The sequence below is a fragment of the Callospermophilus lateralis genome, chromosome 1, assembly GCF_048772815.1.
Source record: "Callospermophilus lateralis isolate mCalLat2 chromosome 1, mCalLat2.hap1, whole genome shotgun sequence".
In the NCBI taxonomy this organism is placed as follows: Eukaryota; Metazoa; Chordata; class Mammalia; order Rodentia; family Sciuridae; genus Callospermophilus; species Callospermophilus lateralis.
Genome location: NC_135305.1, coordinates 12,894,684 through 12,911,962, shown reverse-complemented (window position 1 = coordinate 12,911,962; position 17,279 = coordinate 12,894,684). Strand labels below are relative to the sequence as shown.

Sequence of the window (17,279 nt, the reverse complement as noted above, 5' to 3'; positions counted from 1 at the left end):
AGGGAAACTAACTTAGCGGGTAAATTATTGATAGGCAAAAGGGATGATTAAGGAAAACAGATCTACTTGAAAATAGATCAAAGTAAAGTCTATGCCTCAATGAAGAAAGAAAATAAATAAGAGAACTTAACTACTTTGCAATCAATGGAAGCAATCGACCTTTTATTCAGGCTGTTGGTGGTGTGAGATCTGTCACAATTAATGAGGCAAATAAACAGATGTCTCCCACTTTCTTTACTAAATTCTAAGACCCAGGCCCTGTACCCAGTTTAGGGCACCCCTGGCTAGCACTCTGATATTCTCCAGGGCTTACACCTGTCCAGTTTCCATCAGGGAACCAACTATGGGTCCCATGCTTGGCACTGTGACAGAAATACCCAGGAGAATTTTCTCCGTTTTTTAATTTAAATATGTTGGTAAACCTAATCATAGAGATTTTAACTCAAGCTCATAAGGTTTCATTAGAAGTCTGCATTTCTCCCAAGCTTCCTACAGGACTAGGAATTCCACTGATCCCTGAATTCATGACCATGAATTTGCTCCTTATATAAAATGATTCTCTTTGGAAAAAAACAATGGCTTTGTAAATTAAGTCAGCATTGCTTTTTTAAGTAGGATATTTTCGTATACTATTCAAAGTAATATTTTGTTTCTCTTTCTTGTTTAAATTTTATTAATTTAAGTTTAATTTTAAATAGTATAGTTATCTAGTCTCAAAATGGAAATAACACAATGAAGTTAATACCGAGAGATGCAACCTGTATTTTCACTGTCCCTGCCCTTGCCCATTCATCCTTCATAGGTATTCACTCTTACAAGTTTCTTTTGTATCCTTCCCATGTTTCTTTGTAAAAAATCAACTAAACAAATGTATAATTCTCGTTTCCCACCTTTGTTGGTCAGGGGGTAGAATATGTCTATGCAGTTTTGCAGCTTGCTCTTTTCCAGTTAATGATTTATCTTCAAGATCTTTCCAAGCATCTTATTAATTTTTTAGCATTTAATATTATTCCACTGTGGGAACATAGCACAGTTTATTGATCCCATCCTGTTCTGAGTTTTTCCCAATATTTTACTTTTCTAAATGGTGCAAATATCTCTCCCGCCTTCAATTGTATGCAATAGTGTTTATAATATAAATTCCCTAGTGGGACTTTTGGATGAAAAGACAAATGACTTTGCTTCCAAATTGCTTCACATGAGGTGTGTCATTTGCATTCCTACCAGAAAAACAGCATGTTAATGTGTTTATTTCACCAAATGCTACCTGGGAAGGGCCTTCAGGATGTCATTTTGTCAGTCTAATTGGTGAAAAGTATTATTTCAATAGATTTTTACTTTACATTATTGCTGTGATAGTTTTTCCCTATAGTTAAGTACCATTTCCATTTCTTTCCCTCTGAACCATCTGCTGTTTGCCCTTTTTTATAGGGCTGTTGGATTATTTTCTTGATTTTTAGGAGTTTATCACATGTTGGGGGAAATAGCACAGAGGGTGTGAATTGCAAATCTCTCCCCCACGTTCTTTTGACTTTTTTTTTTCTATTTTTCTGTGCAAATGTGTCATTATTATTTAGTCACGTTTGCCTTTTTCCTTCATCTGGATTTTAAGTCATAGCAAAAAAAGGAAGTATCCTCTGGGGAGAGGTATCGAGGCCACCCAAATGCAGGTTAAATTTCAAAGTCATCTTATACCTGAGGGAAAAAGATACCTGCCTGAACTTAAAATGTCTTCTTCGTCCTTCAGGGAAGAGAGAACAAAGGCTGTGACTGTGGAGTGGCCTTGAAGGTGCTCTCCATCCAACCTCCACAGGATTTCCCCTGCTCCCTTTACCTAACTGAGCTTCTGAGGCCAACAGTGAAGGGCAGGATGGCTGGCGCTGCCTGTGATCTCCTCTCATTCCAAACTGGTCCCTGGAAATACAGCTATTGTTCTCTGTATCTAGAACAGTCCTTGCTCTCTGTAGATTGTGGTCAATTTTCCACAGAACTCCGGGATCCAGCTGACCACCTGAGAGGCTCAGTCTGAGTCCAGAGGGGTCTGTTCTTCGGGCCTGGCTGAGGTGAGGGTCGGTTCTGGGACTTCGTGACAGGGTAGCTCCCTGCTGTGACGACAGCTTGGTAAGGGGTGGATACCAGGGAAACCAGCCCCCTCAGCAAACGTTTCTATAAGCCACACAGCCCCCACGTGGGGTAAGAAGGGAGTCCCCAGCCTGGTCTGTGCCCCACCATCTCCACACAATGGGGGGTGATGTCCCCTGCCCCTTCTGTCTCTACCCCCTCAAAGAAGCAGCTGCTCTGGTGGTTTCTTCAGCCTCTGAGGGGTGGGGTCATGGGAGGAGCCGTTTTTGTATAAAGCTGTAACATTGTGGGGACAGGGGGGGCCACAGTGATTCAATTCTATGGGAAGCCTTTACAAAAACCTTTCCGCCTGTCCCGACATCCACAGCCCTTCTGTTCATCTCCTGGGTCCCAGGCCCAGGTGTGGTTGGGTTCAGAATGCTTCTGCCTGACACCTGACCACATGCCAGGCCAAGGTCATGGACCAAGACAGGCCCAGATCAGAACTGGAGCTTCCCGTGCAGAGAGAACCCAGAGACAAGAATTCCTCAGTGGCGCCACAGGTGACGGATGCAGGGAGATCCCTTCTTGCCAAGCCCAGGTCATGGGAAGGTGCATCAGAGGTTCCATAGAGGATTCAGGAGGACGCCAGGGTTACCCAGCCCTTGACAGACGCAGTTGCCATAGGTTCTGGGCCCCTGGCCTGCTCTGCACACCTGAGTCCCTTTAATGGGCCCTCAGAGAGGGAGCTTTTGTATGGGTATCCTTCCAGAAAGGGGCAGAAGTTCCCTGTCATGTTCCGTGGTCCCAAGAGTAAAGCATTGAAAATGTCTTTCTACCCAAAATCTACAAAGCAGAAGAGGACATTCCTCATCCAGGTCCTTCGGATCCTACCCAGGGCTTCCTCTCTCTGCACCTGGACTGTATTTTCCTCCTTGCCCCACGTCACCGTGCAAACACAGAAGTCTTCTTTGGAGAAGGCACGAGGCTCACAGTTGTAGGTAAGGTATCTCTCGGGTAAATTTTCAGCTCCCTTACTGGGAAAAGTGGGTCTCAGGTGTCCATTTTTGAGCGCCTATATTTGGATGTGCCAACTATGACTATACCTTCGGCTCGGGAACTAGGCTCACGGTCACAGGTAAGGCTCTCTGGGCTTGTTCCATGAGGGTAGACTCTGTTCTGGGAAATGCCAAAATATGAAGGAGAGGCCCTCTCATGCCAGGGACCGAGTTCAGAGGAGGCTCCCCGTGAGGGCAAATCCACCCAGGTGGTCTGTAGAGTTTTGGTGGAGTCAGAGCTAAGTCTGGGATGGAAGGCAACAGGCAAAGAAAAAGGAAATGGTGCTGTCCCTCCTGAGGTAGGGGAACTGAGATCCCGGCAGTGATGAAGGAGCTGCCACACTAGTCCATCTCCCTCATTGGCGAGTGGGTCTGGAGGGGCTTCTGTTTTTCCTGGCACTAGACTTGGAGCAGGCCCTGCTGTGTCTCTGTTCCTCACCTGCGAGGGTCCTGGGCAGGCTCTGGAAGGGCATGGGAGTGTGTGAAGCAGGGTGTTCTGTGTGAGGAAAGAGACCGTGAACACCCAGCCTCTCCCTGAATCCCAGCTCAGCTCAGCAGACAATGGGAGGTTTTGAAGTGGACCCAGGAGGCTGTGTTCTGGAAACACGGTCTATTTTGGGGAGGGAAGCCGGCTCACTGTTGTAGGTAAGTAAATCAGGGTTGGAGGGCTGGGGACCAGATGGAGCCTCTATTTCATGGGCCTGGGTTACAATGTATTTTTATTGGGAAGATCTGAATTCTTGTCTGGATGTAGACATGCAGGGAATCCATATCCAACATTTCGTGGGTACGGTACTAGGGAGGCAGATGAACTAGCTGGGAAGGGGTCACCTTGTCCATCTCCTGTTCCTTCAAGGTGCCTGTTCTGACCATGATAGGTGGCAGGGGCTCTGCCCTTACCATCTTCATGGTCCTGCTCTTTGTCTCCTTCACACAGAAAGGAGACAGACCCAGAGAGAAGGATGGGGACCCCATAGGGTACATTTGTCCCCTAATCATGGCATTTAAGGTTGTCTGCCCTGCCCTCCACTTCAGACGTAAAATTCTCCACAGACAGGGAGAGGTGAGCAGGTGGTAGGCTTGGGGGGAGGGAATGGCCGGCAGGAGGAGGGGGCAGTTTTTCTGCCAGGCTGTCGTGTTGTGCAACCAACGAAAAACTCTATTTCGGCAACGGAACCAAGCTGTCTGTCTTAGGTACGTAAAAGGTTGATTTTGGAGTAGTGTCTTGTTACGGTTGAGTTCTAGGAGGACTCTGGAGGGGACAGGCACTGAGGACACAGCCGGGGTTTGGGCTGAGAGAGAGTAGGAGGGTGGAGTCCACTCCAGCAGCTCCCTGGGGTTTTCCACCCTTGTGTTTTACTGTGTTACAACCAGGCACAGCATTTTGGAGAGGGCACTCGACTCTCTGTCCTAGGTAAGCTGCAGGTCTGGGGTGGTAGGGCCACTGTCCTTCAGAGTCAGTCTCCGCTTCTCCCAGCACTGGTAGCCGGGGACTTGGTGATTCCTTTACTCCTTGACTTGCCAGGGTTGGTGGGGCTGGGTCGGCACCTCTGTTTCTGTCCTCTGAGTCTTCAGTCTGTGATCCGCCTCTACTTTCTTTGCTCATCTTTCCTTCTCGTGCGTGGGTCTGCTCCCCCTAAACCTCTTCGACCGGTCCCTCCTGTCCTTCCCTCTCCTCTCACTGCATAGTATGCTTAGGCCTTCTTCCTAATGGACTTCTGCCCTGAGTGCAGGCAGAGAAAGGCGGCCAGCCCTCTGTTCTGGGGAGCAAAGGCTTGCCTCTGGCTGGAACCCCCAACAGGATTTTACCCAGCCACTTGTAGCTGTGCTCCAATACTTCACCTCTCTTCTTTGGGACTGGTACCAGGCTCACTGTGGCAGGTATGGGGGCTCCATTTCTGTCTAGGGGTGCTTGTTTTGACCACAGTGATCTGGGAAGGGTGTTGGACTTAAGCTTAGCTATCAGAGCTGCCCCTTCCCACCTGCAGCCAGGTGCCCTCTCCTACCTTCCCAGGACCCAGTCGCTTGCTGTTCTGTGTCTGCCGCAGCTTCCAGCCTGAGAGCCTCTTCCTTCACCTTCGGGCTTTCTGTTTGCTCTCTTTCTGTTTGCTCTCTGGGACTTCCCTTACCTCTACCTCCCTACTAGGTGTGTTGCTTTGTTTTCTCTTTTTTAACTGCACATCTCCATTCTTTCCTTCCTCTCCTTTCTCCATTTCTGCATTGTTGACCCCATTTTGGTTACTTAGCTCTATCACCTACGTTAAACTCCTTCCCAACATAAACCTCCAGCACAGACCTGTGGGCTTGCTTGACTCTCCTCCTGTCTGCCACTGCCACTCTCAGAAGAGCCACGTTCATCTCTCTGGGGTGGTTGAATTGCCCTGGAGGCAGTAGGGCCCAAGCTGGTGAGGCCAGCGTGGTTTAAGGGCTGCTCCTGAGGCCTGGGGACATAGTCCATATCATGGCACTGCAGGAGCAGCAGGGAGTCTCTGGGGTGTGCTGTGCTTGGTGGGTATCAGGGAGAGAAGTCTCAATAGACCGTTACAACAGGAAACTTACCCCATCTCAGCAACAGGTTAAGTATAAAGGCAAAAAAAAAAAAAAAAAAAAAACCAGTTTGGAGACCCTATTTTCTCAGATCTCAACATTTTCACTCGGATGTTGGGGTAAAGGGCCATCCTGAAACCCTAACAGAGCCATTGCCATGCTTTGAAAGAGGCAGATGGGTGAGGGGAATGGGCTGGAAACAGACAGTACTGAAATAATGGGATACCAGGTCATGCCAGAATGGGTCCCTGGGAAGACAGTGCCCTGCAGGTAGGGACTCAAGCCAAAAAAATTTAACTGAAAGTGCTAATCACTGAATTCCAAGTCCTGGGTTTAAGGGAATGGGTCCCAGCATAGGGTATGATGGTTCATTCCATTTGAAAGATGACTTAAATCATCTCTAGCTCCCTAAGAGATGTAAAATGGGTAAAAATCCTTTATAAAGGATTCAACTTATTTGACAACTTGCATTTGTGTTAATTTTCATCCCCGCATCATCATAGTGTTTGTCTTTTTCCAAACCTGTGCCTCAAATTTCCCAAACATTTCTCAAATTTAGACAGAGCGGAATCAACTTGGCATGGCACATTTATGTACTATGGTCAGAGCAGAGCCAAACAGGGCAGCAAACTCTGGCAAAAGAGCAGGTGCATGCACAGTGGATATGGTCCCTTCCATTCCTCATGAGGCATCACATGAGGTAATGCCTTCCAATGATTCCAGAAATTCTTCCCTGTCATCTGCCAAGCGTGTGAAAGTACCCAGAGATTTCCAGTGTGAGCCTTTTGCTGAAATGGCCGACGGACCTGGTGATTTCTTTATAACAGCAATCAGGCTTTGACTAATTTTCATAATGCACAAGGTCTTTCATAGAAGTATAGGCATTCTGGGCAAGCCACCACACCCGCTTGAAAAATAAACGCAATGAGGAAAGTGTGTCTTCTGGGCAAGAAAGGCTGATTCCAATCTGTGGTATTGTTGAAACAAACTAATACCACACTTTAAAAAAAAGAAAAATGATAATTAGGAAAAAATAAATTTGATTCCTACCATCATGCTGCTGATGGGAATTTTCTGCCTCAAAATCCAGGCTCACTAAATGGTACACTGACTGCTTCTGAGTCTGAGAATCATTATCCATGTTCTGAGCATGATACTGAACTAGGAAAAAAATAGACTGATAAGTTTTTTTGAAAGATCAGCAAAAAAGTCCCAGAGTAAGAGAAATAACAAAAGCAAAAAAAAAAAAAAATCACATCCTTAGGGAGATGGGGGTGTGCAGTAAGCAGTACCTATACATGAGATAAGGATAGAAGGAGAGCGACAGAGACGGGGACAGTGACCCCAAGCAAACAGTATCGACCACAACATAATTTTGTATTATCTCGAGGGTCAAACACGCACACACAGAGTCGCCACCTGACCCACAGTGATCTCACAGCAGCCCTGTTCCCAACCCCACTTCACTTTCCAGAGGACCTGAAGAAGGTGTCCCCACCCAAGGTCACTGTGTTTGAGCCATCAGAAGCAGAGATCGACAGGAAAAAAAAGGCCACCCTCGTGTGCCTGGCCACAGACTTCTACCCAGACCACGTGGAGCTGAGCTGGTGGGTGAACGGAAAGGAGGTGCAAAATGGGGTCAGCACGGACCCTCAGCCCTCCAGTGCCACCAGTGACTCCAAATACTTCCTGAGCAGTCGCCTGAGGGTCTCTGCCACCTTCTGGCTCAACCCTCGCAACCACTTCCGCTGCCAAGTGCGGTTCCACGGGCTGTCAGAGGAAGACGAGTGGACCGAGGGGGCCAAACCCATCACCCAGGATGTCAGTGCTGAGGTCTGGGGCCGAGCAGGTGAGCAGGGCCTGGGGAGGCTGTGAGGAGATGGGGCCGCACCAGGGGAGCACAAAGACGGGGTACAGTCAGAAAGTTCAGATGCAGGGCTGGGGGTGGAGAAGAGGACTAAAGGCCATCAGGAAGGGGAGCTGGGCACCTAGGGCTGACTCCTCCCCATCCTCTGCCCAATAGCCTAAGAGCTAGGGGCCCCTTTCTCCATGGAGCTCAGCACCTGGGTACCCCCTCTGTCCCCTGGGTGCTGCCACTCATTATAGGACTCAAGAATGATGGGTGACCTTGTCCCAGGAGAAGAAAGATGGTCCCAGGGCTCAGAGAGGACTGGCCAGGACCAGGCTTGAGGCTGACTTGGTTCCAACCTGCTTAAGGAGATGAGGTCTCTCACCCATCTTTCTCCCCTCTTTTCTTTCAGACTGTGGTGTCACCTCAGGTGAGTGAGCTGCTTCCTTTCTGTTCATCTCCCTGGTCTTGTCTCTGGACCCAAGACACAGAGAACTCTTGGACAGTGGGGTATGGGGCAGGCCAGACCACGTGCTCTCAGGGACTTACCTGCTCTGTCTTTGCCTCAACAGTGACCTATCAGCAAGGGGTGCTGTCTGCCACCATCCTCTATGAGATCCTGCTGGGGAAGGCCACTGTGTATGCTGTGCTGGTCAGCACCCTGGTGCTGATGGCCATGGTAAGGAGGAGGGTTTGATGGGGCAGGCATGTTACAGGAAATCTCACAACCCAAACTCGGAAGCACAGATATAGAGACCCTCAGGATCATTTACGGGTGGTAGGGAAGGAAGGAGCTTTACTCATATGCATCAAAAGACAACCTGAGACTCCAGAGTCCTAATAGAAAGAAAAATCTGTGGTCCCCCAAACAACCAGTGGGATTGTGAGGAAACTTACTGTTTGTTTGATCAATGGTCTACTTCTTCTTAATCCCCACCTCCCCTGCTGCAGGTCAAGAGAAAGGATTCCTGAAGCTATCTCTGGAGGTGCAGCCAGGAATTTTCAACCCAATATGGCACTGCATGGATTCTCCTTTTGCCAATGCTTCTGAAGGGATGTTATACTTCTCCTCACCCCAATATCTATCCCCTATAGGCATCCTCACTTGATCATTTTTGCTTAAATTTCCCTAACCCAAAGGAATCCTAGAATGCTTAGATGATCAAACAAATAAAATGTCCTGTTCTGGCCTAATGTGATATTTCTGCTTTTTTTTCTATCTCAGAATTCCCCATGGCTCTTCCCGTTTAGTCAGGATAGAAACAGCAGGCATTCAAGAAAAGGCAGAACCCTCCAGTCAGAAAAGTCAGGGACCCACCTGTGATTGACAGGAGAGATTAATTAAATGTGAAAAGGTGGTAATGGGAGTTGAAGACGTTATACCCAGAATAGTCTATGGAGAGGCTGAGTACAGCAATTTTCTCTCCTTTCCTGAACAAATGTGCTCCAAGAAACAGCAGACCCACACAAATGTGTCCATCTGTCAACTGGTCATATAATCCTTGTTGACAAGGCTTGGTTCCCTATATGTCACCCAATGTCCTTCCAGACACTTCCTAGATTACACTGGTTCTCCATTAGTTCACCACGTAGGTTTCTCAGCTGAAAATAAGAGAATGCACTGACTTGGAAACTTATTTTCAGTGGAAGATGTGTCTTACAGTTTAAGTTATCTGTTGATGAATTTCCCTTTAGTTACTTATATTGGTGTGAAAATGATTGCCTATAAGGATAGAAAATAAAGTTCTCTAAAACCAAAAATCAGCCCTACTTCTAGGTCTAGAGACCTCTGGGAAGCTCTCCGTTGTCTCCTGGTCACTGCGATGATGTAGTCGAAGTCTTTTAGGTGGCATACAGATGAGAGTATAAACTCTATCTCATTATTCCGTGCTTACCCACCCATCTTCCTATGTCTGGACCCCTAAGCCTCTTGCTCAGGTCACTGGGTACAGGATACTCCTATCCATCCTGGCTGGAATGACAGCACTCTTTCTCTCTCATGACTTCTACTTGGCCTTCAGGATCTGACTTCGATCTCTTTCCTTCCCACAAGTCTCTCTGGCCCTTCATCGCCCTGTCTTTCCCCTTTACTCCCCTGAGACTGAATGAACTACACCATCCCAGTGCCTGATGCAGAGGATGCCTCCCCCTTCCTGACTCAACACACTTAATGGAAACGACCTCTTGTCTGATACCCCCATTTGACTAGGAGGTTCTTTTGTTTTATGACAGTACCCTGGAATATGGCCTGATGCCTTGGTTCAGTGTAGACCCCAGATAGGAATCTGAATAAGTCAGTGAATAAACAGTGAACCCAAAGTGACCCAATTCAGGAGTATCATCACCAGTCCTTTCTGACATAGCCATCTCCCTACACCACACAGCTGTTTCTCTCTAATGCAACACATGCATGTTTTCAAAAGATATCTGTGCATATACGTACACATATGTATCCATATGAATGTATTTACACACCTACTCATTGAATACATGTCATTGCAGTGATTTGCTTTTGACCTCCAAGAAAATAAAGGTATCCCAATTATAGTCCCCCAGTTCATAAAGGAGCTAAGTCACGACTACAAAGACCTGGAATACAAGACCATGCGTTGAAACAGCAATTGAGCTGTCCACTAACATGCAGAGACTGGCAATTAACTTGGGCTGGGATAATCAGGGAAGAGTCTGAAGAGGTGGTAAACTCTTCAAAGGAAGAATCGGGCTCAGCCGTCCATTAGAGAGTGGTAATACCAAGTTAGAGGTATGAACAAAAGCCCAAACATATTAGGTCTATCAATTTAGCTGAAAGGCTCAAAGGTAGGAGTAATCAAAATTACTCTTACCGTTGCAAATAGTATGCGACCTGATGCAGAATAGATGCTCACTAAATACCTGTGGAAAAAATAAGGAGTGTGGACTTTGTCCAGGAAGCAATAGGAATTATTGCGGTTTCTGAGTTGTTTGTCCTTGTGCCTCAAGTTGCCATCACCTGCATCATGAATTGCTCTGTTAAAGCTGTCCTCCCTTCCCCCACTCTCATCTACTTCACTATAAATGCCAGTTTGAGCAGGTGGGCACAGTGAGCCCCAGAAGGGAGACCCAATGACATAGATGGTCTCCTCAGAATGGCGCATGTTCCAGGGAGGGGCTCTTTGCCCTCCTTACCACACCACCACTAGCACAATAACCAGCCACAAGCCCCTCCCCCATTTAGATTACCTTGGGTTTGTGTTTGCCTAGACCCACTCAGACTAACCTCTGCCACCTGCACCTTCTGCCTCTGCCCAGTGGCTGGGGGAGGGGCACCAATGGGGAAGAAACATTTTTGTATCATAATATAACATTGTGGGGAGTGGGGGGAGCACAATGATTCAAGTAGAGGAGATGTTTTTACAAAAAGCCCTGACCCAGAAAATATACCCTCTAGCCAGGGGAAAGCAGCTACCAGATGGGCAGAGGTCTGTGCTGCTGGTCCCTACTGTTGTCTAGCAGGGTCCAAGACTGAGTGAATACCTGTGTATCTCCCTGCTCACAGCTTTCCTTAAATGAGAAGGGCAAGGCAACTAAGTAGGGTTGCTATTCAGCATTTTTCATAAAACTTGCCCTTGGCAAAGTACTTGTGACTGCATCAAATATAATTAAAACTCATAAAAACCTTGTAGAAAAGATATTATCCCATCTTTCAGATGAAGAAACTGAGGTCAGAGAGGTTACAGGTTATATAATCAGTAAGAGGCAGGGTTTAGTCTGAAACCCTCCAGGCTACCCAACACTACCAACACCCCATCAGATTTCACCTTCACTGTATCATCCCCAAACCAAGTGAATTCTCATCTACAAATTGGGGGTGACCTCTGCAATATCCTTTACTTTGTCCAATTAAGTCTAGAGGTGGGAAGTGGAAAACCCAGGAGAGGGAGGGCGAGCCTTTCCCCCTTCTCCTGGCCTTAGTGAGGAAGGCAAGGAGCAGGAATTCTTGACAGCTCCTCGCCACTGTGCTCCTATGCCGAGCAGTTCTTTGGATCAGGGACCCGGCTCACTGTGCTAGGTAAGGCAGGCAGCTTCCAGGAGGAGTGGCTGATCAGCCTGGATGCCCCTGAACCCTGGCCAACTTAGGGGAGTGGTCTCCGGACCATCGAGTGCCCTTCAGCGGGGAAAGCGGGGGTTTGTGACGGGATCCCAAGGCTGTGGGAACACAGTTCGCTCACAGTGGTTCTTTGGGGAAAGCGCCAAGCTCACCGTACTGGGTAAGGAGGAAGCTGGACGATATGGTGGGGTGGGATGGAGAGAGATGGGTAGCTGGTGGGCTCCCTGTGAGGCTGCGCTGAGAGCCCCCCCTGGTCCGGGTTCTGGGGGAGCGCTGGAGCGCTCAGGGTGGGTAGGGACCTGGGCTGGGGCTGGAACAGCAGGAGCAGGCCGGGCGGGTTTTTGTCCTGGGCCTGGAGGCTGTGAGCTCAGATACTCAGTATTTTGGCCCAGGGACTCGGCTGACGGTGCTAGGTAAGCGGGGGCACACGGGGAACTGGGGTGTGGGAGTGGGGGCCCCCGGGGGACGCCGGAGTGCCGCCAGTTTTTGTGCCGCTCTGGGAGGCTGTGAGCCAAAACGCTCAGTACTTCGGTGCCGGAACCCGGCTGTCGGTGCTAGGTGAGCGGGGCTGCCGCCGGGCACAGGGTGGAACTGTGGCACGGGTTTTTGGGTTTTTGTGCCGGGCTCGGAGGCCGTGAACCAAGGGACCCAGTACTTCGGACCAGGCACGCGGCTGCTGGTGCTAGGTGAGCGGCAGCGGGCGGGGACGGTGGAGGGAGCTGGTCACTCGGGTCCAGTTTTTGTGGGGAGCCCCCGGGCTGTGCTCTGGAGCCGGTACCCTGACTTTCGGGGCTGGCAGCCGGCTGACCGTACTGGGTGAGTGTCGGGGGACCTGCAGCTCGGGAGCCGATCTGGATGGATGAGGGCGTGGTCCGGGGGCTGCTCCCGCTCCTCAGAACCTTTTTCCCAGAACTGCGCTCCAGCCAACGGTCCGGAGCTGGGAGCCCGGGGCTGGGACCCTGGGGTGGGAAGTGGCTCAGGGCGCTGCTGGGGTTTGCGCGCGGGGCTGTGCCTCCGTGCTCCTACGAACAGTACTTCGGTCCCGGCACCAGGCTTATGGTCATAGGTGAGATTCGCGCGTGTCCCCCACCTTCCTATCTGAGCCCCGTGGTCCCCCGATGGGTGCGGGGTGGAGGGGAGCTGTGGGCCCGCAGAGAGTTAGCGATCCGGGGTCAGCTTTGCAACTTCACCTCCCGGCTTCTCCGCAGCTTGGTGAAGAACAGGTTGGGTAGGGAGGTGCTCAGGGTCTAGGAACCTGGACACAGGACATGGGCAGTTTCTCTCTTTTTCTGAGATGTTTAGGGACAGGCTGGGCGACAGAGATGATTTAGTAGGACTCCCCTCCCGAGAACCTCTAGACTAGAGAAGAAGAGAAGGGCAAGCCTGGTTGGGGACTAGGTAGAGGGAGATATGTCTGCTAAGAAGCAAAAAGAATTGAATGCGCAGAAACAGCAGGAATGAACCAAGAGGGTAGTGCCCGCCAAAGCGGGGCTCCGGGCAGGTGTTGGGGCAGGGATTATTTAGACTAGGGTCAGTTGAAAAGAGAAGAAAAAGGCTGCCAGACAAGAGTGGAACAGGGAAGCCAACACCATAGACAGATAAGCATGAGTCGGTAAAGAAGAATCAAAACAAGAAAACAAGCTGAGGCTCGGCAGTATAGATTTAAAATTATATTAAAACCCCTCCATCTCTTTCCTCCTAAGTGTGGGACCCCTGAAGCAGCGGTGGAGGCCCAGTGTCCATGCTTGCTCATAGCTGCTCATTAAACAGGTGCAGGCAGGAATGGAGGCACCTCAGCTTCTGGGATGTATTTACTCCCTAGATGAAAATCCTACCCCTACTAGCCTGAAATCTCTGTCACTCACTCTAGGTATCATTGTTAAAACAGCTCAGACTTTCTGTTCATTTATCACAAACACAGGTTTAAATGCAGTTATTTTGCCTGAGAGGTGACAAAAATTCCCTGGAAGATCTTAGGCTCTGGGGGTGAAAGGGACCTTCAACACCACCTGCTGAGAACCCTGAAGCCAGAGAAATAACTCACAGTCTTGCTGTACTAACCCAGATTGTATGATAAGCACAACTCCAGGCACCAACTGTCATTAAGCTGGATCCAATGGGGCTGGTTCAGCTTCACTAAAGTGTGCCCTGAGGAAATTCTAGATTCCTGTGACCAGCTGGGGTAGAGAAAGATAGACTTTGAGCCAGATGAAGCTGGGTCCAAATCCCTGGCATTTTAGTCATTTAGAAATTATTTAGACTAGGGTCAGTTGAAAAGAGAAGAAAAAGGTAAAAAGAAAAAGGTAAATGTGAGCTTCAATTTCTGCGTAATATAGAAACAGGGTGGAGGGCTGTGTATGTGCAAGAGGTAGACTGGGAAGAGCAAAGAGGAAGCTCACAGTATGGCCTGAGGCTAGTCCATAGCAGAATGAATACAAACAGCAGCTCACTAGGGCAAATTGTTACATTCACACAGGCCAGTAGAGTCATAGAGACAACCTTTGAGGGGTAGTGGGGGTCTGCTTATGTTTGTTCTGCCAGCTGTATTGGTAAATATCCTAGGGAATAGCTCGCATGGCTTAAGGCACTTTAATTTTATTATAGGGACTGAGTGAAGTCAGAGAAGTACACTCCATATTGCCCTTGGAAATTGGCAGGATCCCATTCTAGGCAGTTTAACCTATAATATTTAGTGTGAGTACTAGCGACCCCAGAGTCTTTGAAACAGAATGAAAGATAGAAGTGAGGATATTATCATTTTACCCCAGTCTCTGCCAGTTTAGACCTAAAAGCATAACTAACTAGCAAGGAAGGAGGTAGGGTGAAGGGCGGTTGACCATATGAAGATAGGACCAGCTACAAATTTTGCAGGCCTAGCTTAAACTAAAAATGCCAGAGCTACTATTAAAAAGATATTTAGAATTTGGAAATGGTGGCATCAGGCACTGGGTCTTTCTAAGCATGTAATCCTATATTGCAAGTATGCCGGCAGAACTGAGGTGGCACTGGAAGGAGGTGATATCCACAGAACTGTGAGGAAGGGTCAAAATAAATTTTCTCCAGAGCCCAGAATACTATGGGTTCTCATAAGAAGTATATTGCTTCAGTTTAATAGAACTGCTCAGAAACAAAAAGGAATCAAGGAAAAGCAAAGAATGTAATAGAAACTTGGGTGTCACTTGGAGGCAGAGGAAACTGCAGGAAAAAAAAAAAAAATGACACAGGGACATGAAAGAGACTTCCCTGAGTTTGCATTGATGGGAAAAAAATCAGTTCTAGGATTCAGCTACAGTTATTTCTGATTTCTATCCAAGATTCCATTTTAATAGCTACTATATAAAATGATGAGAAGTAGCAAGCAAACTTGTATTTGTGGAGGAGAAATAAATAATTGTCAATGAAGGGACACAACCCCAAATGTTAGCAAGTGCCCTTTCATAAGGCCATTTAAGGGAGACAGTTAGTGAACAGTGCCTGTTCTTCAGGTGAATTCAAAGGAAAGGCAAGGAAGAGAGAGAACACCAAAGGGGAATGGAACACTGACCCCCTGCACCCCCAAAGCAAACAGTATCTCCACAACATAATTTTGTATTATCTCGAGGGTCAAACACGCACACACAGAGTCTCCACCTGAGCCACAGTGATCTCACAGCAGCCCTGTTCCCAACCCCACTTCACTTTCCAGAGGACCTGAAGAAGGTGTCCCCACCCAAGGTCACTGTGTTTGAGCCATCAGAAGCAGAGATCGACAGGAAAAAAAAGGCCACCCTCGTGTGCCTGGCCACAGACTTCTACCCAGACCACGTGGAGCTGAGCTGGTGGGTGAATGGAAAGGAGGTGCAAAATGGGGTCAGCACGGACCCTCAGCCCTCCAGTGCCACCAGTGACTCCAAATACTTCCTGAGCAGTCGCCTGAGGGTCTCTGCCACCTTCTGGCTCAACCCTCGCAACCACTTCCGCTGCCAAGTGCGGTTCTACGGGCTCTCAGAGGAAGACGAGTGGACCGAGGGGGCCAAACCCATCACCCAGAATGTCAGTGCTGAGGTCTGGGGCCGAGCAGGTGAGCAGGGCCTGGGGAGGCTGTGAGGAGATGGGGCCGCACCAGGGGAGCACAAAGACGGGGTACAGTCAGAAAGTCCAGATGCAGGGCTGGGGGTGGAGAAGAGGACTAAAGGCCATCAGGAAGGGGAGCTGGGCACCTAGGGCTGACTCCTCCCCATCCTCTGCCCAATAGCCTAAGAGCTAGGGGCCCCTTTCTCCATGGAGCTCAGCACCTGGGTACCCCCTCTGTCCCCTGGGTGCCGCCACTCATTATAGGACTCAAGAATGATGGGTGACCTTGTCCCAGGAGAAGAAAGATGGTCCCAGGGCTCAGAGAGGACTGGCCAGGACCAGGCTTGAGGCTGACTTGGTTCCAACCTGCTTAAGGAGATGAGGTCTCTCACCCATCTTTCTCCCCTCTTTTCTTTCAGACTGTGGTGTCACCTCAGGTGAGTGAGCTGCTTCCTTTCTGTTCATCTCCCTGGTCTTGTCTCTGGACCCAAGACACAGAGAACTCTTGGACAGTGGGGTATGGGGCAGGCCAGACCACGTGCTCTCAGGGACTTACCTGCTCTGTCTTTGTCCCAACAGTGACCTATCAGCAAGGGGTGCTGTCTGCCACCATCCTCTATGAGATCCTGTTGGGGAAGGCCACTGTGTATGCTGTGCTGGTCAGTACTCTGGTGCTGATGGCCATGGTAAGGAGAGGGGTGAGGGAGCAGATGGGTGGAGGGAGGGGGTGAAGTATTATTATGCATGGGATGTAAGGGGATTTCTGAGCCAGCTCCAGCCCTGATCCACTGTCATTCCAATGAGACTGCAGGGGACTGCAGACCAAGGAGGAAAGGCAGACTCACTAAGAATATGCCACTGGGGGATGGGAGGAAACAAGGGCCTCCTCTAGTCAGGCCCAGCTTCTGCCTGCTCTGTTCCACTCCCACTGCTTTGTGGCCCTTGGGGCCCTGACAATGTCCTCTCTTCCTCAGGTGAAGAAGAAGAATTGCTGAGGCCAGGTCTCATCACGTGTCTTGAGCTGTTCTCCAGCCTCACCTTGATTCTCCTGTTCCTAATCCAACCTATGGACCTAAAGAGTTACTCTGTTCACCTCTCATCACCTTCCTACTGGAATATTCATCCTTCTCTCTGCTTCTGGGAAGATTGAGCTTGGTAGCCCTGAATCTGAAACAAATTTTACCAATAAAAATGGTATTTGGGGCCTGGTTGTGTCTCATGGATTTCTTTGGCATTCTGCCCTTCATTGACCTCCATTCTGACCTGCAAAAGACGGCATGTCCAAAGACATGCAGAGTGACTATCTTGCCTCCTCTGACTAAGACTCTTTCCTCCTGTACATTATGATGAGGGTCCCCAAAAGTTGTGGACTGTATCAGACTTTCCTAGTTCCCAGTGGGAGATTAGTCCGAAAGGCAGTGGCTGGACTCTGGAAAACCAGCAAGTCAAGGACAGAGAAGGAAGATCATGGTGAAGTATAACCCTGCCCAGCACAAGATCATGGTGAAGTATAACCCTGCCCAGCGGACCAGATCAAATGTCCTTCGTTACCCCTTTAGGTTTTGTCTGTATGTCTTTAACACCTCCAGTTTATCTTGTTTCAGGATTTGGACTTAAGATTTGT

General features: G+C 48.9%; 2 gene segments (V, D, J or C); both read left to right on the top strand.

Annotated features, from left to right (window-relative positions):
* LOC143379718 (T-cell receptor beta-1 chain C region-like) overlaps positions 1-8,639 on the top strand; it is a 30,198-nt gene extending 21,559 nt beyond the window's left edge. Inside the window, 5 exon segments of the C gene segment in view lie at positions 4,494-4,533; positions 7,141-7,515; positions 7,928-7,945; positions 8,088-8,194; positions 8,467-8,639. Of these exon segments, the coding sequence occupies positions 4,494-4,533; positions 7,141-7,515; positions 7,928-7,945; positions 8,088-8,194; positions 8,467-8,487 (561 nt within the window).
* A 3,660-nt stretch (positions 8,640-12,299) lies between these two features.
* Positions 12,300-16,852, top strand: LOC143379734 (T-cell receptor beta-1 chain C region-like). The segment is given in 5 exon segments: positions 12,300-12,668; positions 15,288-15,662; positions 16,075-16,092; positions 16,235-16,341; positions 16,630-16,852. Coding segments are annotated over 5 exon segments (732 nt in total).
* The last annotated feature ends 427 nt before the right edge of the window (positions 16,853-17,279 follow it).